The 27,814-nt window shown below is 45.0% G+C and overlaps 2 protein-coding genes across 2 annotated transcripts; one reads left to right on the forward strand and one right to left on the reverse strand.

Annotated features, from left to right (window-relative positions):
* On the reverse strand, nucleotides 1–27,238 carry LOC134220075 (sorting nexin-32). The gene is made up of 6 exons (XM_062699034.1): nucleotides 26,948–27,238; nucleotides 26,692–26,874; nucleotides 1,740–2,477; nucleotides 1,465–1,647; nucleotides 959–1,068; nucleotides 1–864 (listed from the first exon to the last, which is right to left on the reverse strand). Exons 1-6 carry the CDS (start codon nucleotides 26,951–26,953, stop codon nucleotides 771–773), a joined length of 1,314 nt encoding a protein of 437 aa, XP_062555018.1. The 5' UTR covers nucleotides 26,954–27,238; the 3' UTR covers nucleotides 1–770.
* LOC134212100 (uncharacterized) lies at nucleotides 13,243–25,272 on the forward strand. The gene is made up of 2 exons (XM_062689644.1): nucleotides 13,243–13,738; nucleotides 24,971–25,272. Exons 1-2 carry the CDS (start codon nucleotides 13,531–13,533, stop codon nucleotides 25,270–25,272), a joined length of 510 nt encoding a protein of 169 aa, XP_062545628.1. The 5' UTR covers nucleotides 13,243–13,530.
* Nucleotides 27,239–27,814: the final 576 nt, after the last annotated feature.

Here is a 27,814-nt window from a genome sequence, read left to right on the forward strand (position 1 = left end):
GTGTAGCATACTAGCATATCATGTCAGGAAAATCCAACAATCAGCAATAAGGATAAACCCATTAGCATAAATTATCGAATACCTAATTAGCTACCATTATCTTGTCATTGTCATTTGTCTACGAAAAGTACTCTTTACGGTTTTACCTAAAACAAACCCACTAACGGGTTTTGCCCAAAACATCACATTATAAACATCAACAATAAACGCCTTAACCTTAAGCACACTTCCAATGTCAGACACCACACCGTTATATTATTATTTTACCTACTCACGTGTTTGGGTCACGTACCTGAACGCAAGAAGACAATTGTAAACTAGTATTTAAGAAAGATACAATAAAGATACGACGTTCATTCTTACTCAAGTCAAATCCAGACGGACATGCTGTCCGATGTGTTGTGAATCTGTTCAAGTTATCACCACCCGTGCAGGAGCACGCCTAAAAGCCACTGATTGTTGTCCTTACTTAATCGAATCGCCCTTCTTTTCAGTTTCAAGTTATTGTTATCACCGGACGATTATGGTTCTTTTCATTCACTACGCGGAATCTGGGCACATGCAGTAAATATATGTTTGCGTGTGTCTGTGGTTTTGCACCAAAAGGTTCGCACGCGCACACACATACGAATTTTAAATTCTAACCGACCATGTGAAAGTAATGCATTTTTACTCACGCTCATTAGGGCCCACCATGTATTGTTTCTGGTTTAAAGTGCCGCATCATGTTGTTAACACATTATCATTATACCATTCCGGCTGATGCAGGTTTAGGCAATCTCTTGCAGAGCAAGTAAAGACTGCCGTAGGTATTCATACTGCGTTTTGGCATGTTTCATCTCCAGTTCGGCCAGTTCGATAAGGCTGTGAATAGAAGTGATAATGAGAAGAAAAGCATGATAGGTAACAGTTTTGTGCAGGCAAACGTTTCTACTTCATATCAGATATTGTCACTCACCTCTTCTTAAATGCAGCAACCCGGCGTAGTCGGAAACTGACCAATTCCTCTTTGCCACGTGCAGACATTGATTCGAATTTCTCGCATGCTTGCGTCTGTGCAGCTTCCGCCTGTGAAAAATAATGAAGAACAAAATTACACTCTATTCGTGGTGTGGAACGCAGAGCAAGGCTGCACTTAAACCAAACGCGTAAAATAATAGTAGAATCTACTTGAACAAAGGAGCTATATAAATCAAGCTTTTGAACATAAATAGCCAACTAGAATTTGGAACTGTATGCCGAAGGCGAGACATTATTCAACGCAGTACCTCTTGCACCTCCAATGGCTGCAGACATGGATATGGATGGAAACGATGAAGAAAGAGAGACAGGAGTGAGTTCGATTTGCAAGTGTGACCATCATACGAACGATGACTTTGTATCCTGACACATTCAGTGCAACACGTATTTGGTAAAAATTAAAACCAAAGAGCGGCATTAAGTAAATCTTAAAACAATACCCACCGCGTGGACATCCTTGTTCTTGGCTCGGGCCTTTTCGAGATTCCGATTGGCGGCTTCGTACGCCGTCAAACAGCGAAGGCGTCGGATTAGCAAGGCCTTGGCTGCGTTGCTGTCCCGCTGGTAGTACCGCAAAGTGTCGCCCAATTTTAGGTCCTGGTCACTAGACACGCGACCCTCCATGTTCTGCAAAACAAAATTTGAGATTGATAAACGACAGTCGAGTCAAATTCAGACAATTTCACATCATTTTTGAACACTTTAACTTCTTAACTCACCCTGATCTTTTCGAAAATATCGGCCGACTTGGCCAGAAACCGCTCCATTGAACCGTGATCCGCCGTCGAAAGAGCCATAAGTGCTCCTGAGATTCGAATATGTGAATCGGCTACTTCCTTGTGTTTGTGGGTCATCTTCTCCGTTCGGGTAGCGGCCTCCTTCAGGTGCGCATGATATTCTCCCAGAAACTGCAGTTCGTGTTCGAAGAAATCATTCACATCCTTCACCGTCGCACCCATGTAGATTTCCTCCGTGGTTTTGCCTATGCTTCGCATCAGCCCACCGAAGACGTCAATCTTTTTCTTCAGTTTTGCGCACAGATCTTGGTCAAACTCGAGAAACACTTTCAGATGGGCATCATTCCGAAAAACCGGATGCGATGCCAAGCGGGTAAGAAATACTTCATGCATGGCCACCGTCTTTTTGAAGGTGGCCAAGTATTCCGCCTCTAGTTCTTGTTTCATTTTCTTGAATTCCTCCTTTGTCATGTTTCCCTCCCCTTCCCCTAGGCGCTGTAGCTTTTCCCTGGAAGCGTCAAAATCCGGTCGCGGTGGACACGGCGGAATGATGTACCCGGCATATTCTTCGTTCTCCTCGAACCGATCGTGCAGCCAGACGAATTCCTCATGCTGTCGCACCACCAGAAAGTCAGATTTGGCGAATCCAGGCAGGTTAGTCCGCGTGTGGACGGTGAATTTGACGCGCTCTTTCTCGCTCAAGGCGTCCGATATGTCCACCTGGAAAAAGTAGAAGGTTGTAGAAGTAAGTATGAGCATATTTGTTTATTACGACAGCCTATCAGTTTTTTACTACCGTGAAGTCTTCAATGAACTAAGGAGCCCAGCCCAGTCCGTAAGTGGCACGATTTTGATGTCTGTGCTTGCGATGAACTTACGGGAGGCTAACTGATTTTTAACAGAGCCTGGCGAAATTTTTGTTTTCAATAGTTTAGTATGTTTAATCCATTGTTTTTATGAGTTAAGCAAAATCTTAAAGAGTTCTTCGATCCATTGATATCAAAATCTCCAAAATCGGATGAGCTCATACTTCCTGACCGCTTTTCGTGACGGTCTCAAATTTGGATTCTCCCTCTTTTCCTGAAGGACGTAATCCTACGTCAGAGTGTACTATTCTTGTTGAAAACCTCACTTTCGACTAGAAATTGTAGAATAAAAGATCGGGGAAGACGCCACCGAACCTCCGCCAATCTCTGGTTATAGAGTAGCTACTTTTGACGTGATTGCCACCAGTTAAAACAGCTGATGCGCCAGGAAAAGAAAAGTGATCATCCCCCGAAAGGTAGTGAGGAAAGCGAACCCAAGGCCAAACAAACTACCGAGTCTGATGTTACCGTTTGCTTCGTGGCAACCAAAACAACAGAGGTTGGCTTGTTGACATTGGATGTCCAACCTACATGACAAACAGAAGGGCTGTCTTCAGCAAGGTGAACAAAGACGTTAAGATCAAAGTCAAGAGTGCTGTCCAATGAGAGCTTGAAGTAGCTCGAAGTTTCTTCTTGTCCTACTCATGCCCATTTGTTGACAAAGAAGAACGAGCAGGACGAGAACAACTTCGAGCTACTTCGAGCTGCTCATTGGACAGCACTAAGATGAACATTGAACACACTACTACGTGTTCCAATCTGCCAAATTTATGAAAGAGGAGAAGGCGGGGGTGAAAAATTCATTTTCAATGCAAAACGTAAACAAACCCGCTGGCTTTCTCATTAGAGTTCTCCTACAGACAAGGGAGAGGTTTGTAAGTACCTTTAGGATGAAGACTTGTGAGGGGGAGAAGGAGAGCGTGTGTGAAATCGGGAAGTGTGGAAATAAACGTGTGTAATTAAATCGGTGATAATAAATACGAAGAGTCTTAATCAATGAGTAACCTGAACAACCTATTACACAATACAAGATGACAGTGTCATAAGATAAGAGATAAGAGATATGAAAAACGGCTCTCCATGAAGTTGGATAAAATTTTCAGCATTCCGTGAAAAATTCCAATTCAAAGTAAATCATCATTATACATCAAGCTTGCGGGCAGCAGGGACTATGTCCAAGGGCTTGACGATCCCTCCCCAGGCCATCTGCGAGTTGTGGGGCTTGCCTAGGATGTGGTGGGGTTTGACAGTGGGCCCTGTTATATTCCTATAAAAAGCTGCATGTATCCGCAAGTAGGCTCCACCAAAGCGACCGTGTGCCGCTCAAAGCGCACAAGCCCAAGTCCTGGTGTTAGGTGGGACGCTAAACAGCCCTGACACGACGGCCCTCCGACGAGACAGGAGGTTTGCGCAGGCCCAATAAGCCGCCTGTAAAACCAATAATTACGAACAATATAAGAGATAATGCGACTCGATATAATCGGCAAAGACCTAGGCGACGAATAAAGGATCACGATTGGAAGCTTGGAACATGGAACTGCAAGTCGCTAGGTTTCGCAGGTTGCGACAGGATGATCTACGATGAATTACATCCCCGCAACTTCGACGTCGTGGCGCTGCAGGAGATTTGCTGGACAGGACAGAAAGTGTGGAAAGCGGGCATCGAGCGGCTACCTTCTACCAAAGCTGTGGCACCACCAACGAGCTGGGAACCGGCTTCATAGTGCTGGGTAAGATGCGCCAACGTGTGATTGGGTGGCAGCCAAACATCGCAAGGATGTGCAGGCTGAGGATAAAAGGCCGTTTCTTCAACTATAGCATCTTCAACGTGCACTGCCCACACAAAGGGAGACCCGACGACGAGAAAGAAGCGTTCTACGCACAGCTGGAGCAGACATACGATGGATGCCCACTGCGGGACGTCAAAATCGTCATCGGCGCAATGAACGCACAGGTAGGAAGGGAGGAAGTGTATAGACCGGTCATCGGACCGGATAGTCTGCACACCGTATCGAATGACAACGGCCAACGATGCATAAACTTCGCAGCCTCCTGTAGAATAGTACATAGTCCGAAACACCTTCTTTCCCCGCAAAATATCCAAAAATAGCCACATGGAGATCAACCAAACCAAGGAATGGAAAACCAATCGACCACGTTCTAATCGACGGCAAATTCTTCTCCGACATCACGAACGTCCGCAATTACTGCAGTGCGAATATTGAATCCGACCACTACCTCGTTGCAGTATGCCTGCGCTCAAAACTATCGACGGTGTACAACACGCGTCGAAGTCGGACGCCGCGGCTTAATATTGGGCGGCTACAAGACGGTAGACTAGCCCAAGAATACGCGCAGCAGCTGGAAGTGGCACTCCCAACGGAAGAGCAGCTAGGCGCAGCGACTCTTAAAGATGGCTGGAGAGATATTCGATCCGGCATTGGTAGCACCGCAACCGCTGCACTTGGCACGGTGCCCCCGGATCAGAGAAACGACTGGTATGACGGCGAATGTGAGCAGTTAGTAGAAGAGAAGAATGCAGCATGGGCGAGATTGCTGCAACACCGCACGAGGGCAAACGAGGCACGATATGAACGGGCGCGGAACAGAAAAACTCGATTTTCCGAATGAAAAAGCGTCAGCAGGAAGATCGAGACCGTGAAAAGATGGAGCAACTGTACCGCGCTAATAACACACGAAAGTTCTATGAGAAGTTGAACCGTTCACGTAAGGGTCACGTGCCACAGTCTGATATGTGTAAGGACATAAACGGGAACCTTCTTACGAACGAGTGTGAGGTGATCCAAAGGTGGCGGCAGCACTATTCAGGTGCTCGAATGGCGATGTGGCAGACGAAGATGGCGGTATGGTGATGGACCTGGGAGAACGCGCGCAGGACATAATTTTACCGGCTCCGGATCTCCAGGAAATACAGGAGGAGATTGGCCGGCTGAAGAACAACAAAGCCCCTGGGGTTGACTAGGAGATCTATTTAAACACGGTGGTGAGGCACTGGCTAGAGCGCTGCACTGAATCATTACCAAGATTTGGGAGGAGCAAGTTTTGCCGCAGGAGTGGATGGAAGGTGTCGTGTGTCCCATCTACAAAAAGGGCGATAAGCTGGATTGTAGCAACTATCGCGCAATCACACGCCGCCTACAAGGTACTCTCCAATGGTACTCTCTACAATGTGAGCCACCCACCGCGAGTCTGTATCGGTGCTGACGAAATCGAGGTGGTAGAAGAATTTGTGTACTTGGGCTCACTGGTGACTGCCGAAAATGATACCAGCAGAGAAATTCGGAGACGCATAGTGGCTGGAAATCGTACATGCTTTGGACTCCGCAAGACGCTCCGATCGAATAGAGTTCGCCGCCGTACCAAACTGACAATCTACAAAACGCTCATTAGACCGGTAGTCCTCTACGGACACGAGACCTGGACGATGCTCGTGGAGGACCAACGCGCACTTGGAGTTTTCGAAAGGAAAGTGCTGCGTACCATCTATGGTGGGGTGCAGATGGCGGACGGTACGTGGAGGAGGCGAATGAACCACGAATTGCATCAGCTGTTGGGAGAACCATCCATCGTTCACACCGCGAAAATCGGACGACTGCGATGGGCCGGGCACGTAGCCAGAATGTCGGACAGTAACCCGGTGAAAATGGTTCTCGACAACGATCCGACGGGCACAAGAAGGCGAGGTGCGCAGCGGGCAAGGTGGATCGATCAGGTGGAAGATGACTTGCGGACCCTTCGTAGACTGCGTGGTTGGCGACGTGTAGCCATGGACCGAGCCGAATGGAGAAGACTCTTATATACCGCACAGGCCACTTCGGCCTTAGTCTGAATAAATGAAAATGAACATCAAGCTTCCTACAGAACTGTTTTGACTATTAGAGGCTTTTGAGCCTCTTGAAAGAAACTTGCCAAGCCTATTATTGGGAGGCTTTTTTTGAAGGGAGGCTTCCAAGCCTATCAAAAGACTGCTTTTGAGTCACTTTAAAGGAGGCTTCTGAGTTTTTTGAAAGTATGCTTCCAAGCCTCTTGAAAGAAGAATTCCGAGCTTCTGCAAGTAAAACTTCCAGGCCTCTTGAAAGGCAGCTTTCGAGCCCTTGAAAGGAAGCTTCAGAGACATTTGATAGGAGGTTTCCGATCCTCTTGAAAGGAGGCTTTCGAGTATCTTGAAGGGAGGCTTCAGAGCCCCATGATGCTTTGATGCAACTTAAAAAGAGCGCTCTGAGCCTCTTGAAAGTACGCCTCCAAGCCTTTTAAAAAAAGAACTTCGGGTCTCTTGAAAGGAGGCTTCCGACCCTCTTGAAAGGAGACTTACGAGCCTTTTCAAAGGAGACTTCCATATCCAGAAAAAAACCCTGATTGATCCACCTAGCGGTGTTTGTGCCTTTCTCATACATAAGATATACTAAAAAAAATGAGTGAGAATTTCTTAGCGTGTTTTTTTTTTTGTATATAAATCGTATTTTGGCCATAAGTTTTGATTCCATAGTTCGATCTGGCCAATTTTCAATAGGAAACAATGAGAATGCATTTCCCGTCGTATGCAAACGCAAACAAATCGGATCAAGATAAGTACCTAAGATGAATGAGTTTTGTTTTGCGCACATACATACACACACGCACACACATACACACAGACATACATCATCTCAATCCGTCGAGCTGAGTCGATTGGTATATAACACTATGGGTCTCCGGATCTTCTATCACAAAATCATCTTGGAAGTGAATATATAGCCTTTTCGTTACACCTTGGTGTACGAGAAAGGCGAAAAAGGGGAAGTTCCATGGCTCTTGAAGAGAGGCTTCCGGGCCTCTTTGGGAGGCTTCAGTGCCTCTTGAATGCGGCTTTCGAGTCACTTAAAAGGAGGCTTCTGAACATCCTGAAAGTACGCTTCAAAGAAGGCTTCCAAACCTCTTGAAGGAGGCCTCCGAGCCTCTTGAAAGGAGGCTTCTAGCACTCTAGCAGCTTGGATGAAGGCTTCCGAGAAGATTAGAAGGATGCTTCCAATTTTCTTGCAACGAACCAACTTGTCTCTCAAATGGAGGCTTTCGTACCTTCAGCCTCTAGATTTTCGAATCTTTCGATAGGTGTGTTTGCGGGAATGAAGCTGAATTGAAATGCGGATGCCACTTTCTGATAATGTTGTTGATGATTGATCTGTGAGCAGAGTTCTCGTTGCTTCCTGCCCACACCTTTGAAGTTTGGTGGCGACTGGTGACAGGCGTTTGGTGACAGACCAAGGCGACTGGTTTACCACGGTGCGCAACGAACCGTTTCGATGCAGCACTGAAGGTGTCAGCGCTGAGGTCACATACAAGCTGACAGATGCACGGCCTTGGAGTCCATGCAGACGAAAGCAGAGACGTATGCTCGAACCGGTGAAGCTCTTCGTACTGGAAACCAAACAGGGCTGCAGAAATCGACACCGGTGTTAAGGAAGGCCCATCAAGTGATTTTCCGACTGGGACCGGACTCGATAGCAGTGCAACCAAGAGTTGACATTCCTCCGTGCCAGGTTACGGAGGTGTAAAAGCCAGAACTGCTCACGAATGAGTGCGATTATCGCACGAGGACCAGCATGGAGGAGTTGTTTGTACACCGCGTCGATGAGTAGTGTCGTCAATGGATGCACTTCAGGTAGAAGTATCGGATGCTTGCGGGTGAACGAGTAGGAGGAATGGTTCAACCGCCCACCGACACGGAGTAGTCCATCGGGCATGACCGGATACAAAGTTTTCATGGATGATTTTCTTAGATCTGCTTCAGTTCCAACCTGGACTATAGCAATTTCGTAGCTGAAGCAATCTTCTTGTACGACCTTCGCGAGGCCGATCAACGCCTGTTGCAATTCATCTGCGGTGAGAAACGGTGTAACTTGTAGACCTTTTCCAGCGATCTTGGAACGACGATGCCATACAAAACGGCGGCAATAGGCGGCGATGCGAATAAGTCTCGCCAGCGACGAGTAGATACTTAACAGAGTGCGATTGGGTGTCTCGACCGAACGTGCGACTGCTACAAGCGTAGTTGGCTTTACTTCGATCAATGCATCGTGAGATGAGATCTGCCGGATTTTCCAATTCGGCGACGTGATTCCAGGTGCCTCCTTCAGTCATTCGTTGAACTTCCGCAACTCGATTAGTCACGAACGTGTTGTAGTTTGCCGGTCAGACCAAAAGTAGGCCTCAGGTGTCATGTTGAGACTGCACACTACGTTTTGGTACAACTGGGACATGAGTACCTGTTTTGACAGGGTTTAAATAGGAGCTAAGTGGGATTTGGCGGTTATTAGACGGCAAGCGATAGCACCATCCATGCATGCTGAGACGCATCGTAGAATCCGTGCAATTGTAGCTTGCTTCTGCGCCTGGAGCTTTTACCAAGCGAGGGCGTGGGCTTCGTGGCCGTGCGGTTAGCGACGTCAGTCGTCTAGACGCATGTACTTGTACTATGGAGCGTGGGTTCGATTCCCGCCCCGGTAAGGAGGAAGCTTTTCGTGATCGAAAAATTCTCCACCGGTCAACTGAGTGTTATGTGTTCTGTCCAATGTCTAGGTGTTAAGTGTTCAGTTGTTCGTCGAAAACTTTTGCCCGGATTACCACTGGACCAAGAATCACCAATGGATCGAACAGCTTGGACATCTCGGAGACCACGGTCCGCTTGGTGATTGGTGGATTCCTGGATAACTCAGGAACTTTAAATCGGAACGTGTCTGACTTAGGATGCCACAGAACTCCGAGTGTGCTGACAGAACCCTAGATGGCGTCCACTTCCACAATCGACCGTTTGTCCTGCAATTCATCCGGAATGTTGGACAGCACTTCATAGGAATGGGAGGACCTTTTTCTGAGCTCGAATCCTGCGGACCCAAAAATATTATGAACCCCGGAGCAAACTGTATTGCACCCTCTACTGTGTCGGAGCCGCAGAGGAAATCGTCCAGGAGGAATCAACGGAACCAGGGACATACCAAGCAGACGACTGTCAGCCCATGCTTTTATCATTTTCTCTCCGTACAATTATTGTTTTCGTACAATAATTTCACAACGTATAACCGTTTTTTGGTGGCTGACAGCACAGCACCGACGGCACAAGACTCTCACGCAGCAGCAAGAAACAGTTTTCCGATGAAGAAAAAAAGTAAAAACTTTCGCGTACATTATTTTGGCAAACTGTTTTGGTTTATTCGGTGCATGAAATTTGACTGGATAACTGACGTTTTACTGTGAATTTCCCAATACTGAACGGAACAGAATGTTGCAACGTTACATTGGTGACTATTCACAGTGGATCTATCCATTCCGGCGATAACTGCAATTTGATTCTGCCGCTGTAGACCCAGAAGCTGAATGATTCTTTCGGTGATAAAATTTGACTCGGAATCCAGCAGGATTCTAACAAATGTGGACTTTCCGGAGGGGCCAAGGACCCTGTCACCATGGTAGAGCAGTAGAGCCGGTATCACGAACTCGTCATCAGTACTGGAGGTGTATTGCTGGGTCCGAATTGGTGGTTCTGCTTGGGGTTTGGTGGCACGATCGATGGGGGAGGCCGGGTGCAACAGAATGTTGTGCTTCTCGTTGCAACTCCGGCAGGATTTTGAGAAACACTCACGACTAAGGTGGTTGGAAGACAAACAATTCCAGCAAAGCTTCGGCTTCCGCACTATATCTTGCTTTTGGTCAAGTTGCATCCGTTTGAACACTTCGCAGTCGTAAATACGATGGGATTGATTGCACACAATGCAACTGGTGGATTTAGGTGGAGACGGTTTAGAAACGGATGATATGTGGGCAACAGAGAAACTAGGTTTGTCCCTGGCCGGGGAAGGAGTCACTGTTCAGTGAAAGCAGGATCCGTGCTTGATCTTTCAGAAAGATAATCAACTCGCTATACTTCGGGATTTCTTGCCTATCGTTGCTTGTCAACCTCTCCCATTCCCTCAACATGCTCTGACCTCTGACCATTTCTCACGGGCTCAAAATGAAAGAGCGAGCTGATATTTTTGATCAACAGGCGCTTGTTGTCGGGCTGACTAACCAGAAGATCCCACGCAATCTTATAGTTGCCCCCGGTTATGCTCGAGGTATTTAGCAGACGCTTGACTGGATCCTTAAGCGCCGCCAGCAAATAGTGGAACTTGTTAACAGCTGCCAAATCCTTATTATTATGGATCAAACTACAATAGGCGTCGTGAATGGGAATCCAATTATCCATATTACAATCGAATGTGGGCAGATCTATCTTCGGTAGTCGAACGATAGAGGAAGAAACGTGAGAGGCTTGGGCAGAAGGCGTACTATTCTGCTTATTCATCGTGAAGAAATCCCGGAGCTTGTAATACAACTCCTCCATTTAACTGCGCTTCTTAACAAACGTTGCTTTCGTTTCAGCCTTCTTCTCCATAAGCAATTCCACTTCAATCGACACATTTACAAAACGATAATTGATCCAACCTCATTAATCATGAGTCGATCTTATTCTGATCGACCTTGGCATCATAATCCTTGACGGATGTTTTCGATAGTTTTGATGGCGTCCACAGTGACACTCATCAATTTTGCTTCCTCAGAACGCTACGAACTATCTATACCATACCACTATTGCTATTGTGTGTCTTTTGTAGGCTACTTGTGCAGCGTGAGAATGGTAAAAAGCTGAGAGTAAAAAGTGCGCTATGGAATGACGATTTAGTTTACTTCAACAATTTCCTAATTCAGTTGCGGTAGACGCAACAAAATCCTTAAGGACGAATAATTCCACAAAAATCCATCGTGAATTCCGCCTGGAAGAATATAGGGTTTCTTACCCCATTCCCGGCCTAACATGCGTACGACTGCATTATTCAATTGATATTTATGACAGGAAGCAACTTTTCCTGAATTTTGTGGGCTGTATAATACTGCATTGGGGTTCACTTCTGCTTAAAAAATAGCTATTCGTGCTAAATATCGTTCAAAAAAGCTTTTATTTGATTTAAATTAACGAGGTGCAGCACTCATTTCAGTCATAGCGATTTCCATTCGGCATATCATAAAACCAGTTCCCGGCCTAAGCAAAATTTCACTCAATCTCTCAACATTTCTCTCTCATTCTCTCTCGGGACGGTAGAAAATGCGACGTAAACAAAAATATGCACGTTCCACGACAACAAGATGCCAGATGGTATCATTCATAATCATTTTTATTTGGTTGAGAAGATATATTTACTCATCCAATTTTTTTCCAAATACTTAAAAACAATATTTTTTCACCTTTTGAAATCGAGAAAATTATAAATAACATGATAGCGTCAACATATTAAACAGTTTTCCTATCAACGATGAAGGATCATTTTCATTCTCCTGGCCTTTTGGCAGCACGGTGCGGCTAGAAATTTTTGGGCCGAGGTGATTTTTTGTTCGGTTTGAGAATACATTTTAAATGTATTCTAATTATGTTTATATAAGTTCTAGTGATACGTTCTAGTGATTAGATTGAAGTGCGTGTGTGGAGCATTATGGTGTGGTGATTAAAAGCTTGAAGCAATGATTGTAACGAGCACTAGGACGATTTTCAGGTAGGTGTTTATTTGATGATACCGTTTTGTAAAAGTGGAAAGAATCACTCCGGCTCAGTGGTGTGGCATCGGAGAGTGAGATTTTTAAATCTACATTTTTATTTTCTACAATTGGATCAATTAGGAGTAAAACAAGTGATTGAAAGATATTGAATATTGTGAAAAATAAATGGGAGACTTTTTAAAAATTATCAATAATAAACCTACGGCTTCCAAACAGTATAAATCATTAGTTTCCTGTGTAGTGAGCCGGGAACCGGGTCCATAGGCCCAAGTAGTGATTTACCCTACCGGAGCAGTTTCTGGAGGATTTTTCGGAGTATACCTTAAGGAAGTTCTGGAAAATTAAAAAAAAAAACGATGTAATTTATTGGAGAACCTATATAGGAAATTCTACCACAAATACTCCTGCTTTCTCTTCATCGAGTTTCTTCACGAGTTTTCGTAGAAATATTTAAAGAATGCTTCTATAAATCCTGGGGAACTTCCGGACGATTTCCTGGAGGATCTTCCGGAAGAATTCCTGGAGATACTTCCGAAGTAATATCAGGAGGAATGTCCAGAAGAATTTCTTGATGAACTTCCCATCGAACTCGTGGAAAAAAAACATTTACAAATTCTCAAACTCAATGGCGGTTTAACCCGCCCGCTGCTCCTTATATGGGGAGTTGCTGGGAAATAGACCAGTGCATGATGACGTAGGTTGACAGTTCACAGAGCTTTTTCACCGGGACTTAGCCTCTGGCGAAGCTTCCGATTAAATTGTTTCGTCATTTTATTCGCATGTAGATGTCCTTTGCAATTGATTTCATGCTGAATGCAAAGAATATCATTGAAATATTTGGATCACAGCAATTTTAAACTAAAAATATGAATTTTAATTTTCTCATAATTGATTTTTCTTCTAACACCTTGTAAACAAGCTCTGTGAACTGTCAAAATAAGTGAGGTTAAGTTAGAGTTTGCATTGGTCTATAATTGTCCGCGCAGTGAAGTCGGCACTGGGTGTGGGAGATGACGACGTTCGACGTAGCATTCCATGAAAATTTGAAATTTGTTATTTAGTTACCATGACTACGTACAGTAATGCGTATAGCAATTAGTTTATTGAAATATACTTTTTCCTTTTCCCGTTGTAGTTCATAGAAAACACACGTGTTTTATTCTTCTGTCCGATCTACGACCATACCAACAGGTTATGGGCCTTCCGGAAAAATAATTTCGTTTTTTTTTTGTTCGGTAACTGTCGCGAGTGAAGTACCGGAAACAGAAGTTTTTTTTTGTTCGACGACGCGCAGCAATTGGATTTGCCGCTAATCAACAAAAATGGAAAAGTTCAGCATGGAACGGTTAGGCAGTGATAACTACGAAAGCTGGAGCTTTCAGCTGAAAAGTTTGCTTATGCGGGAGGAATTGTGGAAGTACGTCACCAGCATCGCGCCAGAACCTGTAACCGATGCCTGGACGAACGGAGACACCAAGACTCAAGGAACGATTTCGTTGTTCGTCGGTGTCACTCAGCAGTCTTTGATTCGTAAGTGTAAAACATCCAAGCAGATTTGGGATACGCTTAAGGACCACCATCACAAGACATCCCTGACATCGAAAGTGTCAATCTTGAAGCGCATCTGTAACCTGACATATTCGGATGGCGAGGACATTCACCGTCATTTGCACGAAATGGAGGAATTATTTCAACGCTGACCACACCCTGACGGTTGTGCTCATTCTGCGAAGCCTGCCGGCATGATTCGAAGCGCTAACCACCGCATTGGAAAGTCGTCCCGAAGCCGAATTAACGATGGAGATGGTGAAAAGAAAATTACTGGATGAAGCTCTGAAACGAAGTGAGAGAACTGGTCGGGGTGAATCCATTTTGCGCGTCGAAGCCGTTTCCAAAATTATCATTTGTCACCAAGCAGCCAGGGCACATCAAGAAAAATTGCCCATTTTCCAGAAGAAGCGACGCGAAGCAGCAAAAGGACGTTGCCAAGCAACCAAAACCGAAAGCGCGGGTTGCTAAGGGAAACGGCGTGGTGTCAGTGTCGGTATCGCCTTTTGCGTTCGCAGTTCATCCAAAGCCTACTACATCGAAGCCTTTCAAAAATTGGATCATCGATTCTGGAGCATCGAGTCACATGTGCAGTGACGAAGCTTTCTTCAATCAATTGAAGCCAATCACGGGAATGTCCGTCATCTTGCCGACGGTCGCGTTACCGATGTCGCTGGAAAAGGATCCGGCATTCTGTTCTGCAAAGACGACAAAGGTAAGAAACAGGAGTTAATCTTATCAGATGTTCTACTCGTTCCAGAGCTCGCTGCAAATCTCGTCTCTGTGGGACAATTGACTGACAAAGGCGCGTTAGTCAAGTTCGACACTAGCAAATGCGTAATCAAGTACGACATCCGAGTTGCTGCAATCGCAGCCAAGAGTGGTGGTATATATCACCTAAACGTATGCAGCCATGATTCAAGAAACGTAGCAGCATCCCACACAAAAAATTGCTTGCACGAATGGCACCGCAAGCTTGGACACCGAGACACTGAATCAATTCAACGGCTGGTACGCGAGGGACTCGCGGGAGGCGTTTGCGTACGTGATTGTGGAAACAACGTCACTTGCGAATGTTATTTGGAAGGAAAAATGGCAAGGCTTCCGTTTCCAAAGCAATCTGGTCCACAGTCAATGAAGGTGCTTGATTTATGATGGTGCTTGATGAATTCACACCGACATTTGCGGTCCGATGAACACCGTGACGCCAGGAGGAGCTCGCTACTTTATGACGCTGATTGATGACCACAGTCGGTATACGACTGTGTATTTTCTTAACCGCAAGTCGGAAGCTGCCGATAGATTCGAAGAATATGTTGAAATGGTGCACACCCGTTTCGGCAAGTATCCAACTGCTATTAGGTCAGATCAAGGAGGGGAGTATAAGTCAAAACGACTCGGTCGATTCTATCGATCAAAAGGGATAACTCCTCAATTCACGGCCGCCTATACGCCACAGCAAAATGGCGTGGCGGAAAGGAAAAATCGAAGCTTGGTAGAAATGGGACGTTGCATGCTGTTGGACAGTGGCATGGGGTATCGATACTGGGCTGAAGCGATTAACACCGCTGCATATTTGCAGAATCTTCTGCCAACAAGGTCAACTAAGAGGACACCATGGGAAGCGTGGTATGGTAAGAAACCCAATCTCAATCACCTCAAGATGTTCGGCACTCCAGCATATGCGCACATTCCATCCGAAAAAAGGACAAAACTGGAGCCGAAGGCTGTGAAGATGACGTTTGTGGGATACTCTAATTACCATAAAGCATATCGTTTCATTGATCTGGTCAGTGACAAAGTTGTATACAGCAGAGATGCGCGTTTTTTGGAAAACGAGAAGCCAATCAAACTGTAGGAGTAGTATACATTGATAGCTCTTCATTAGTATGTAAATTTGCCTACGCTCACGGTAAACATCATTATTACTGTAGTTGATAACGGGTTAACGGGAGAGAGTTGTATTATCTATTCTAGAGATCAATATGTGTGGGTTGTGACTGTTCAGAAGAGTCATCTATCGTGTTGCTGTACAAGTCGAATTTAGTATGGTTTGTTCTATCGAAAGGCAATAAAGACAACAACTCGAGCGCGTTGTTGAAGCAATCTTCCGTATAAACTCCGTGTTATCTCTAACTACACTTTGTGACCAAATGTGCCATCACTATCCGCTTTTGAATACCACACAGTGGCCAAGAAACCTCCTTCAATACCGATAATATTACGGCTACGGCCTCAACATTTAATGGTCCTCCGAACCGAATTGAAGGACACTCCGATCAAGAGCAAGTTAGTGTGGTGGTAATCCAGATCGACATTCTGTGCGGGAAAAGATAAGTTCGCCATCATAGAGTTACCCGTTTTGTTTGCCAGTGCTATAATCGCCATCTCTGTGATACCGATTCTGTTGGGCGCCGAAAAAGAAAGAAGAAGTGTGATAGATTGGCTTGGTGGTGAATATTTTTCGCAAATTTGAGCGCAAAACGATGCAGAAGAGTTTGTGTAGCTTTGGTGGTTCTAGTTTCTAGTACCTCTTAACATTTGAGGAAATTTGTACTAAGAAAGCTCTTGTGTGGTTGTGGACAGTGACGATCAGTTTCGCACCGATTCGCGCGTTCCGGGAAGTATTTCGTCCGCGTCGGGAAGGATTTTCACGTTTGCGTCCGCGACGGGAAGGAGAACCTCGTATTCGTTTTTTCGCGTTCGTTCACTAAATCGGTTGCAAAATGCCACTAGAGAAAAAGGCAGAAAAGAAACTGTTGGAGCTGTTGGTGGCAAGAAAAGCTCTGTTTGTGCACCGTGATTCCGCAGAGCGATTTGTCGGTCAATTCGATGAAGAACGAGATCAGTGCCAAATTCCCATTCGAATTGAGTCGTTGGATAGGACATACCAGGAATTTTTGGATGTACAGGGCGATATTGAGAAGCTGGATGATCCTGAAAACTTAGACAATCATTTGAAAGTGAGAGCTGATTTCGAGTCCAGATTCTGTGCTACTAAAGGCTTTTTGCTGTCACGACGAGCAACAGATCCAAACCAAAACGTACTCAACACTTCGCTGAACGCCACGCAATATCACCCGAGCCATAATTTCCATTTAAGATTGCCCAAAATCGATCTGCCAAAGTTTAATGGCGAGTTTTCCAAATGGCTGTCTTTTCGCGATACATTCCAGTCGATGGTTCATTCGAATGGAGATATCCCAATTGTAGCTAAGCTCCAGTATCTCGTCCAATCACTTGAAGGTGAGGCTCGAAAACCTTTCGAGAGTGTGAACATGGAGGCAGACAACTATGCTACGGTTTGGGATGCGCTGCTCAAGCGCTATGATAACCGGAGATTACTGAAGAAGCAGCTGTTTCGCCCAATCTATGACCTGCCAGGGATTAAGAAAGAGTCGGCACAAGAACTACACGAGCTTGTTGATGAGTTCCAACGACATGTAAGAGCATTAGGTAAATTGGATGAACCCATCGAGTACTGGGATACCCCACTCGTCAACTTACTGTCCTATAAGCTTGACTCACTGACTCTACGTGCCTGGGAAGAAAAGGTCAGCCATAAAGAGGAAGTCAAATATGAAGAATTGACTGAGTTCCTGTTTCAACGTGTGCGTATACTGAAGTCAGTGGCGTCCGATGTCCATCAACCCCAATCGACCCTATCAAAGGTGACCAGCATAAGCTCAAAGAAGCAGTTTCCACTGAGATTAGCAGTCAATGCAGCTGTATCCGAAAGCAATTCCAGCAAGCCGTCCTGTTATGCGTGCTCCGAGAAACATTTCCTGTTCCAGTGTGAAACATTTTCCAATATGCCAGTTAACCAACGCCGTGAACTGGTATCTCGAAAGAGATTGTGCTGGAACTGTTTTCGCAACGGTCACAATGCTCGCCGTTGTAATTCTAAATTCAGCTGCCGGACGTGCCATAGCCGTCACCATACGTTGTTGCACGATCCATCCCAATCAACGCCAAGTTCGTCAACTCAAGCCATCGCATCGAATTTCCAAGAACCGCCGTCAAGACCACCTGCGGTGACGACCGCAGTTCCCCATGGGCCATCAACGTCTTCCCACCTGGTTAGTTTGTCGGCCCAAACGCAAGTAAGCACGGTGCTTCTCGAGACAGTAGCTCTTAATGTCGTCGATGATGATGGAAAGGTTTTCCAGGCTCGGGCCTTGTTAGACTCAGGGTCCATGACAAATTTTATGTCCACGAATTTTGCCAAGCTCCTCGCCAATCCTCAAGCCAAAGTGAACGTTGATGTTGCTGGTATCGGTCAGCCCCTCAAGAAGTTGAGGCGAACCGTCACTGCTACCCTTCGGTCCAGAACGCGATCGAACTCCACGAAACTCCAGTTCATGATCATCGATAATCTCACAGTCGATTTGTCTATCACGAGGACAAGCTTGGCCCCATCGTTATTACTAGACATTCCGTTGGCTGATCCGCAGTTTCTAGAACCCATGAAAATTTATTTGGTGATCGGAGCCGACACGTTTTGGGAATTCTATACGGGAAATAAGATGTCACTCGGTGAAGGTTAGCCACAATTCGTCGAAACGTGTTTCGGTTGGACAGTTACCGGTCCGACACCCCACGATCTTGCCTCCACTCCCAGAACTTGTTTGATATCCACCGCCGATGACCGCTTAGAAGCTTCACTTCAAAGGTTTTGGGAAATGGAGACTAACCCAAACGAAATCGTCATGTCTGACACCGAAAAGCGTTGCGAAGAAGTCTACAACACTACTACTGAACGGAACAATACTGGACGTTATGTGGTTCGTCTTCCCAGAACAAACGATCCAGATGTTGTGCTCGGAGAATCCCGATCCATAGCTGAGCGCCGATTTTTCAGTCTTGAACGCAGACTGGAACGGAATCCGGAGACAAAGGCAGCCTACCACCAGTTCATGACCGACTACGAACGGCTTGGGCACATGAAGCGTCTCAGTGAACCTGTAGACAATACGAAGACCCACTGTTTCCTTCCACATCATCCCGTCTTTAAGCTTTCCAGCACCACGACAAGTACGAGGGTGGTATTCGACGCGTCCTGCAAGACGACATCAGGCTACTCCTTAAATGACGCCCTTTTGGTGGGTCCGGTCGTCCAATCAGATTTGTTGTCGCTTGTCATACGTTTTCGCAGCCACCCAATCGCCTTGGTGGCTGACATTGAGAAAATGTACAGGCAAATAGAGCTCCATCCAGACGACCGTCCACTTCAGCGGATCTTATGGCGTTTTCATCCATCACAACCCGTGGTAACATACGAGCTTCAGACGGTAACATACGGTACGGCATCCGCGCCCTATTTGGCCACTAAAACCCTACAACAGTTGGCCAAAGATGCTGCTCATATCTATCCCGCCGCCACAAACCCTGTGGCCAATAATTTTTACGTGGATGATTTGTTGTCTGGAGCCCCTGACGTCGAAAAAGCCAAACGAATCCGCAGATAAGTCTCGGCCATGCTTCATTCGGCCGGCTTTGCATTAAGAAAATGGGCCTCAAATGCATCCGAAGTTATAGCTGATGTTTCAGTAGAAGACCGAGCAATTCAACCGTGGTTTGATCTTCAGGATGGGCAGGCGGTCAGCACCCTTGGATTGATATGCCAACCATCATCCGACCCTCTCTCACTCACAGTTCAGTTACCGTTGCCTGCCGCCCATCTCACCCCGCGGATTATAATGTCCTACATTGCCCGAATCTATGATCCACTAGAAATTGTGTGTCCAGCCGTCACGAAAGCTAAAATGTTCATGCAGTTCCTTTGGACGCTGAAATCCATTACTGGAAAATCTTATGCATGGGACGATCCTCTGCCACCAAAACTGCAGTCCGAATGGAAGGAATTCCACAGAACCATTGACCGCCTCTGTCAAATCAAGATTCCACGCTTTCAATTACTCGTTAATCCAATCAATATTCAGCTGTACTACTTAGCTGTTGCCTCCGAAAAGGCGTATGGTATATGCTGTTTCGGTCGTACTCACTCCAAAAAATATGTATCCAACCATTTGCTGGCATCAAATTCAAAGGTGACTCCGCTCGCTCCTCGGCACACCATTGCGCGCCTGGAGCTATGTGCTGCACGACTTGCTGTAGTTTTGCACAAAAAGGTGAATTTTGCTCTCAAACTATCCGCTGCGGTATATTTTTGGTCCGACTCCACGACAGTTCTCCAATGGCTACAATCGCAACCCGGCCGCTGGAAGACCTTTGTCGCCAACCGTGTTTCCCGAATCCAAGAAGATGCTCCGAAAGGTATTTGGAAGCATATCGCTGGCGTCGACAATCCGGCGGATGATATATCAAGAGGATTAACATCACTAGAACTTTTAAACTGTCAGAGATGGTGGACTGGACCTGCTTGGCTGCAATTTGAACCTGAAACGTGGCCTATCGGGGCACTTCCCGAAGAAGATACACCAGAAGCATCACAAGAAGTTCGGAAGCTTCCTCTAGTAGCCATGACATCCACACAACTTACGTTCCACGATCATTTGTTTTCGAGCTGCTCGCAATTCTCCAAATTTCGACGTTACATCGCATTCTGGTTGCGGTATCTCCAAAGGTTGCGAGATCTTTCAATAAATCGACGCGTCAATCCGTCAACTACAAGGCATGTGGAATTAAGGTCCACCGTAGAGAATGTTCCTCCACTAAGCACCGATGAACTTCAATCAGCCGATCAAATATTGTGTCGATTGGCTCAACGTGAAAGTTTTCCTCAAGAATACAACGATCTTGTATGCGGTGAACCGGTTTTCAAATCAAATACATTGAAGTATTTGACACCACACCTAGACGAATTTGGACTAATTCGCGTCGGAGGGCGTCTGAATAACGCCGATCTCACTGATTCAATGAAGCACCCCATCGTTCTCAGTGCGAAACATCCGTTTTCTAGTATGCTAGCAAACCACTACCACCGTACATTGCTGCATGCTGGTCCGCAATTAATGCTTGCTACCCTCCGTCAAAAATATTGGATCATTGGTGGAAGAAACTTGCTCAGGCGAACGTACCATCAATGCATCACATGTTTCCGCAGCAAGCCATCCTTGATTCATCAAATTACCGCCGACTTGCCAACATCGAGAGTTACACCGACGCGTCCATTCTCTGTATGCGGAATTGATTATTGTGGACCTTTTTTGCTAAATCACCCGTTCGGAGTCGCGGCCCAACAAAAGTTTACGTGGCTATTTTTGTGTGTTTTTCAACACGTGCGGTGCACATCGATTTGGTGAGTGACCTTTCGACCGCTGCATTTCTTACCACCCTTCGGCGCATGGTTGCTCGCCGAGGAAAGCCACAAGAAATCCATTCAGATAACGCAACTGCGTTCAAGGGTGCATCACATGTACTTCATCGTGTGTTCCAGATGCTGAAGGTAGAAGAAACAGAACGTAACAAAATCTTCAACTGGTGCGCCAACAACAACATACGTTGGAAGTTCATCCCACCTCGCGCACCGCATTTCGGCGGGCTATGGGAGGCGGCGGTGAAGTCTGCCAAACTGCACCTACTGAAGGAAATTGGTGGCACCAACCTACCATACGAGGACATGCTCACTTTGTTAGTTGAGGTAGAAATGTGCCTCAATTCTCGTCCACTAGTACCGATGTCATCCGACCCGTCTGATCTAGAGGCGCTAACTCCCGGCCACTTTTTGGTCGGAACCAATATGCAAGCTGTTCCTGCGTTGCCGTTGAATGAAGTTCCAGACAATCGGCTTAAGCCACTGGGAGCAAACACAGAAACACTTCCAACGGCTTACGGATCTGGGCTCGTTGGTATCCAGAATGTCTACAACGACTACAACCGCGTGCCAACAAAAACTGCAAGCCATCAACCAACATGAAACCCGGACGACTTGTTAAAGATGACGCCCTTCCGCCGGCGAAATGGCCTCTGGCCAGAATCACGAATACCCATCCCGGAAAAGACGGTATCGTTCGAGTCGTGATGCTGAAGACAGCCTTTGTCGAAAACGTAGTCAGACCAGTAGCAAGAACCGTCTTGTTGCCGATACCCGATGATGACCCAGAACAACCTGTCGCGGCACCCCACACTCATTAGAGAAGTGCAATATTTGCTCGAGGCGTAGTTTGTCATTGAAAAGGTAATTATCTTTCCAATATCACCTTTTGTCTCGAGTGATCACTTTGGTTTTTGTTTTGCATGCGCGGCTGACGACGGGGACTCTACTCTGCACTGCTCAAACTAGTTGCGTGCATCTGCACTTACTAATCTTCTTTTGACTGCCACAACTTAGCTGATCGATTTTTTTTTTTTTTTTTTTTTAATCTTTATTTCTGTGTTTTTTTAATCTACAGATTAAGTTCAACACCAATTAGCTGATCGATGTTTACCAAATGCAACAATCAATCGAAACAACGAGATGCTATCCAGAATCACACAAGCAACGATCGAGTTCACAATACACCGACTCATCGAACGAAGGAAGTGTAGAACAGTTTAAAAACAAATCGAATACAAAGTACCTAGTAAATTTGAGAATCTATAAATTGTAAATAATAGCTATACGTTGAAATCCTACTATTTCAAAGGTGGCCGGTATGTAGGAGTAGTATACATTGATAGCTCTTCATTAGTATGTAAATTTGCCTACGCTCACGGTAAACATCATTATTACTGTAGTTGATAACGGGTTAACGGGAGAGAGTTGTATTATCTATTCTAGAGATCAATATGTGTGGGTTGTGACTGTTCAGAAGAGTCATCTATCGTGTTGCTGTACAAGTCGAATTTAGTATGGTTTGTTCTATCGAAAGGCAATAAAGACAACAACTCGAGCGCGTTGTTGAAGCAATCTTCCGTATAAACTGCGTGTTATCTCTAACTACACTTTGTGACCAAATGTACCATCACTATCCGCTTTTGAATACCACACAGTGGCCAAGAAACCTCCTTCAATACCGATAATATTACGGCTACGGCCTCAATACAAACTTTCGACCAGTCCAGCTGATGTTATTGAGATCAAGTCACATCTACCGCGTGACATTCATGCCGATGTCAATCAAATCGATCCACGAAGGGAATCCTACCAGATCGTTACCGAGAGACAAGCAGCCTGGTCCACAATCTTCCATCTGAGCCGAGAACATACAATGAAGCCATCAACGGTCCGGAAAGTGTACAGTGGAAAGCTGCCATTGAGGAGGAGCTTGATTCGCTCCGTACAAACGGCACGTGGGAGCTTACTGATCTTCCAGCTGATCGAAAAGCCATTGGGTCAAAATGGATATTCAAGCGCAAGCAGGATGAGTATGGTAATGTCGTTCGCTATAAAGCTCGGTTGGTGGCGCAGGGGTTCACCCAAAAGTATGGAACCGACTTCGACGAAGTGTTTGCTCCGGTGGTCAAGCAGGTCACATTCCGTGTTCTGCTGTCGGTCGCCAATCAGAAAAAGATGATAGTCAAACACGCAGATGTGAAGACTGCATACCTGCACGGGGTGCTTGATGAAACTGTGTATATGCGTATGCCAACTGGTTCAACCACGACAATGGCAAGGTGTGCCTATTAAAACAAGGACAATGGCAATGTGTGCCCGAAAAAGCCTGTATGGTCTCAAACAATCCGCACGCGTTTGGAACCAAACATTTGATGCTGTTTTGAAGAAGATGATGTTCGTGCAGTCCAAAAATGACTCGTGCCTATACGTTCGCCGCACTGGTCAAAATTGAACATACTTGGTCGTGTACGTGGATGACTTGTTGATCGCCTGTGAAGAAGAAGAAAAGTCGAGTCAAGTACAAGACACTGAAGACGGCCTTACTGTTGAGGTCGAAATACGTATCTGTCAGGATACAATTAAGTGGTGGAATTCAATGGGATTGTTTAAACTCGTCTTATGACAGGTGAAGAAGAATAATTTGAGCAGATCATCCGAGAGCTAAATCAACATTTTGAAGTAACATCGCTGGAAGATATCAAGTACTTTCTTGGTATCGAGGTGAACCGATCTCCAGATGGTGTCAGCTTGAATCAAACGACGTACATTCAGAAATTATTGGATCGGTTCGGAATGACAGACGCCAAACCTTCAAAATTTCCAATCAGTCCAGGCCACACAGAATCAAAGGAAGAGACTGATGATAATAAATTGGCAAATAATAAACAATTTGCAAGCCTTATTGGCGGTTTATTGTACGTGGCCGTGAATACTCGTCCCGATATTGCAGCCGCTGTATCCATACTGGGAAGGAAGACCAGTTGTCCGACCCAAGCTGATTGGCTGGAAGCGAAACGAATATTGCGATACCTGATTGAAGCACACGATGCGCGACGAGTTGCTACTTGGCGTCGATCAATCTGCTCTGCAAATATACGTCGACGCCGATTGGGTTGGTGACACCAATGACCGGAAATCAACGTCTGGATTCCTATTCCGTTTCCTAGGAGGTTCGATCAGTTGGAGTTCCAAGAAGCAAAACTATGTCACACTGAGCAGCACTGAAGCAGAGTACGTGGCGTTTGCTGAGTGCCTCCAAGAATTTCGTTGGGTTTATCGCATTCTAGGCGATTTTGATGTGAAACTGTCTTGCCCAGTAGATGTGTTCGAAGACAACCAAGGAGTCATCAAGCAAACCAATTCCCCTACCATAAGTCGCCGTTCGAAGCACATCGAGACAAAATACCACTTTGTTCGTGACTTGCTACATAATGGAGAAATCAACCTACGCTACTGCCCGACTGATTCTATGGTTGCCGACATGATGACAAAGCCGTTGAAGTCCGGCAAATTAGAGGGTTTCCATAAAGCAGCTGGTGTTCTTCCGTCGAGGAGGAGTGTGGGAGATGACGACGTTCGACGTAGCATTCCATGAAAATTTGAAATTTGTTGGGAAAAATATATTAAGCTCGTTTAGTGGAATGTATTAAACCGTCTAAGACGAATTAAGTACTGTCCATTTAATTCCACCAGTTAATTTTCGTTATCTTTGCAGATACGACTCGAGTCAAGTACAAGACACTGAAGACGACCACACAGTTGTGGTCGAAATACGTATCTGCAAAGATAACGAAAATTAACTGGTGGAATTAAATGGACAGTACTTAATTCGTCTTAGACGGTTTGAAATTTGTTATTTAGTTACCATGACTACGTACAGTAATGCGTATAGCAATTAGTTTATTGAAATATACTTTTTCCTTTTCCCGTTGTAGTTCATAGAACACACACGTGTTTTATTCTTCTGTCCGATCTACGACCATACCAACACTGGGGTCTATTCCGGAAAGAGCGAAAATTATGTGACGAGTCGTTAGCAACGGTACTAGCAGAGAAACAAAGCATGGTCAACTCTTGGCCGCTGGCCTTCATTCCAGTAGGAACAGCCAGTCAGGAATCTTTGACACCTAACCACTTTTTGTTTTTGTTTGTTCTAATGGCGTGCATGAATCGGAGAAGCTATCGACGGAACGGCGTTGAGGTGCAGTTGGATTGGAACATGGTCAAACATAAATAAGACAATTTTGGCGTTGGGTGTTGGAATATCTACCAACCATTATTAGACGGACAAAGTGGTTCCGAGATGTGCAGCCGGTCAAAGAGGAATCGTTGGATACGTCGACGAATGGTTCAAACGATTCCTGGATAGGTTGGTGTACCTCGTCGAGCGGAAGCGATGACAATAGGAGGGACTATGAAGAGGCCTGTTACCAAGTTGGCTGTGCAGGCCGTGGTAGAATCTGATGACGATCAATAAAAAGTTAAGGCGACACGGGGGGAAGATGTTCGCTGCAATAGCCCTGTGGTGAACAGCCCTACGCCCAATAATGCGTTTGACATCGGTCATGTATCAAGACTTAATGACGGAAAGCAAATGAACGACAGCAAAAATTATATAAAGTATATTATTGAATTAATCAATTAATTAAATTAAACCTTAATAACTATTTAAAAGCTAAAATTTGAGCCTAGAATTTTGAATGTTGTGGTAGTAGAAAAGTTTTAAGGAGACTGAATATCGAATTTTTGAGGTTTGTCATGTCTTGCAATAAAAATGCTCCTTTTCTAGCTTCAAGCTGATCAAACTAACAATTATGTTCACTGGTCATCGCTGAAAGAACTCCTACGTATTTCTAACGCAACAGCCGGCGACTACGACAAGGTGATGGACTTTTGAGCCTGTTCAATATTGTGCTAAAAGGTGTTATGCCCGGTGCAACAGCCGGGATACGATTTCTAATTTGTTTGTTTCGTGGACGAAATGAACATATTTTCGGCAGAACATTTGAGAATGTGTTATTCGCGAAATCCAAAGGCGCATTACGGTTCTGAAGAGTTTTCGAAGATGAAGGAACAAAACCCAATATTTAGGTACAATCAAAGAGAGGGAGTCTTACAACCGCATTCAAAACGATGTGGAAAACAGGACAACATGAACTATGAAACCAAAATCATATTATTTCCAAGGTCAGACTATTCCATCTTATGTTAACTATTCGTGATGACATTTTCTTTTACAAGTTACAATTTAACCCTCATATTAAAAGCATACTTTAAAAAATCAAATAAAAAGTCAAATCCAAAACTATTTCCAGAAAAATATATTAAGCTCTTTTAGTGGAATGTATTAAACCGTCTAAGACGAATTAAGTACTGTCCATTTAATTCCACCAGTTAATTTTCGTTATCTTTGCAGATACGTATTTCGACCACAACTGTGTGGTCGTCTTCAGTGTCTTGTACTTGACTCGACTTACAAGTACAAGACACTAAAGACGACCACACAGTTGTGGTCGAAATACGTATCTGCAAAGATAACGAAAATTAACTGGTGGAATTGAATGGACAGTACTTAATTCGTCTTAGACGGTTTTATAAAACTATTTGTTACTTTTCCTATGCCCCAAGTAAGTACGAAACTAATTGGATGACTCACCAGCAGCGAATTGGGTGGGAGTGCCGCGGCATCTGGTTTATTGTTGTTGCCCTGCGACTGTTGCGTCGTAGTCGTCGTCGTTTGTTCCGTAGGACCATTCTTCTGCGGGGGCGGTGTCGTCAACGCATCGTCCGGGCTTCCGGTCAGCGGAGTTCCGTTCCCGTTTTCTTCAATCGTACCGTCCTGAACAACGAATACAAAAGACAAATCGTCCCTTATCAGCGTTTTCCGCTTTTATCAACAATAATTGACTCACCATCATGTTGCTGCGTTTTCCGTGCGGAGGTTCAAGCTCTCGGGATTTTTTTTGTTTTGAGACCAGTCCTTCAACTGCACTAACTATAAAACAAAACAACTGGGGGGATGTTATTCCGATTTTTGTTGCAATAAAAATTTCACTTCCAATACGGAGAATCACTTCACAAAGAAGGGAAAAAAACGTCTTCGTCAGCAGAAATTATCGGTCCAGAATAATGCACAAAACAGAAAAGAGGCTGCTGCTTTTACTTCGGTCTGTAATCACTCTCTTTTGATTAGTGCTGAGGGAAACTTCGTTTTATTCTTGATGTTGTTTCTTGTTTACGTCGCGACGCCATCAGTTGACGTTTTCATCCATGTGTGGAACCTGTGTGGAACATATGTTGTGGAACCCTAACGTCAGTTTGTCCGAACCCCTCTATTTAAGGTGAAACATGAACCACAGAGAACAGACGTTCATCTTATGTCGCGAAGTTTGCGTGGTGTTATTGCGAGAAAAGAGAAAAATTCATATTTTGCGGAGCAAAGAAGAAGAAGCAGACTGAGTGTCGGAAACTTCAAAATGGCATGCACTGTACGAAAAGTGTTGATATTTCTTGATATTAAGAATATTCGAGAAATCTAAAATGTTTCTAAATCACATAAATATTACACTCACAAAAAACTGAGTTCACACATGAATTTTTGCAATGGGGGTAGCGAAATGGATTCCATATTTTCGACACATATATTCCATGCGCCCACATGCATTTCATGAGTGTTCACACATACTATCCATGTGGGTCATAGTATTCATATGTGAATTTGTATGCAAATAAGTATGTGCCGACCCATGATATGCATATTTCAAAATACATGGATTTTT

This window comes from Armigeres subalbatus, chromosome 1 (genome assembly GCF_024139115.2).
Source record: "Armigeres subalbatus isolate Guangzhou_Male chromosome 1, GZ_Asu_2, whole genome shotgun sequence".
NCBI classification, from domain to species: Eukaryota; Metazoa; Arthropoda; class Insecta; order Diptera; family Culicidae; genus Armigeres; species Armigeres subalbatus.

Bases quoted from the DNA above. Each gene is read 5' to 3' on its own strand.
- LOC134220075 (XM_062699034.1), bottom strand. The intron at 1,648-1,739 runs GTGAGTTAAGAA...TTTGTTTTGCAG, and splicing joins ATATTTTCGAAAAGATCAGG to AACATGGAGGGTCGCGTGTC. The intron at 1,069-1,464 runs GTGGGTATTGTT...TATTTTTCACAG, and splicing joins AGAACAAGGATGTCCACGCG to GCGGAAGCTGCACAGACGCA.
- LOC134212100 (XM_062689644.1), top strand. From the start codon at position 13,531: ATGGAAAAGTTCAGCATGGAACGGTTAGGCAGTGATAACTACGAAAGC. The intron at 13,739-24,970 runs GTAAGTGTAAAA...TTCCCGTTGTAG, and splicing joins CACTCAGCAGTCTTTGATTC to TTCATAGAACACACACGTGT.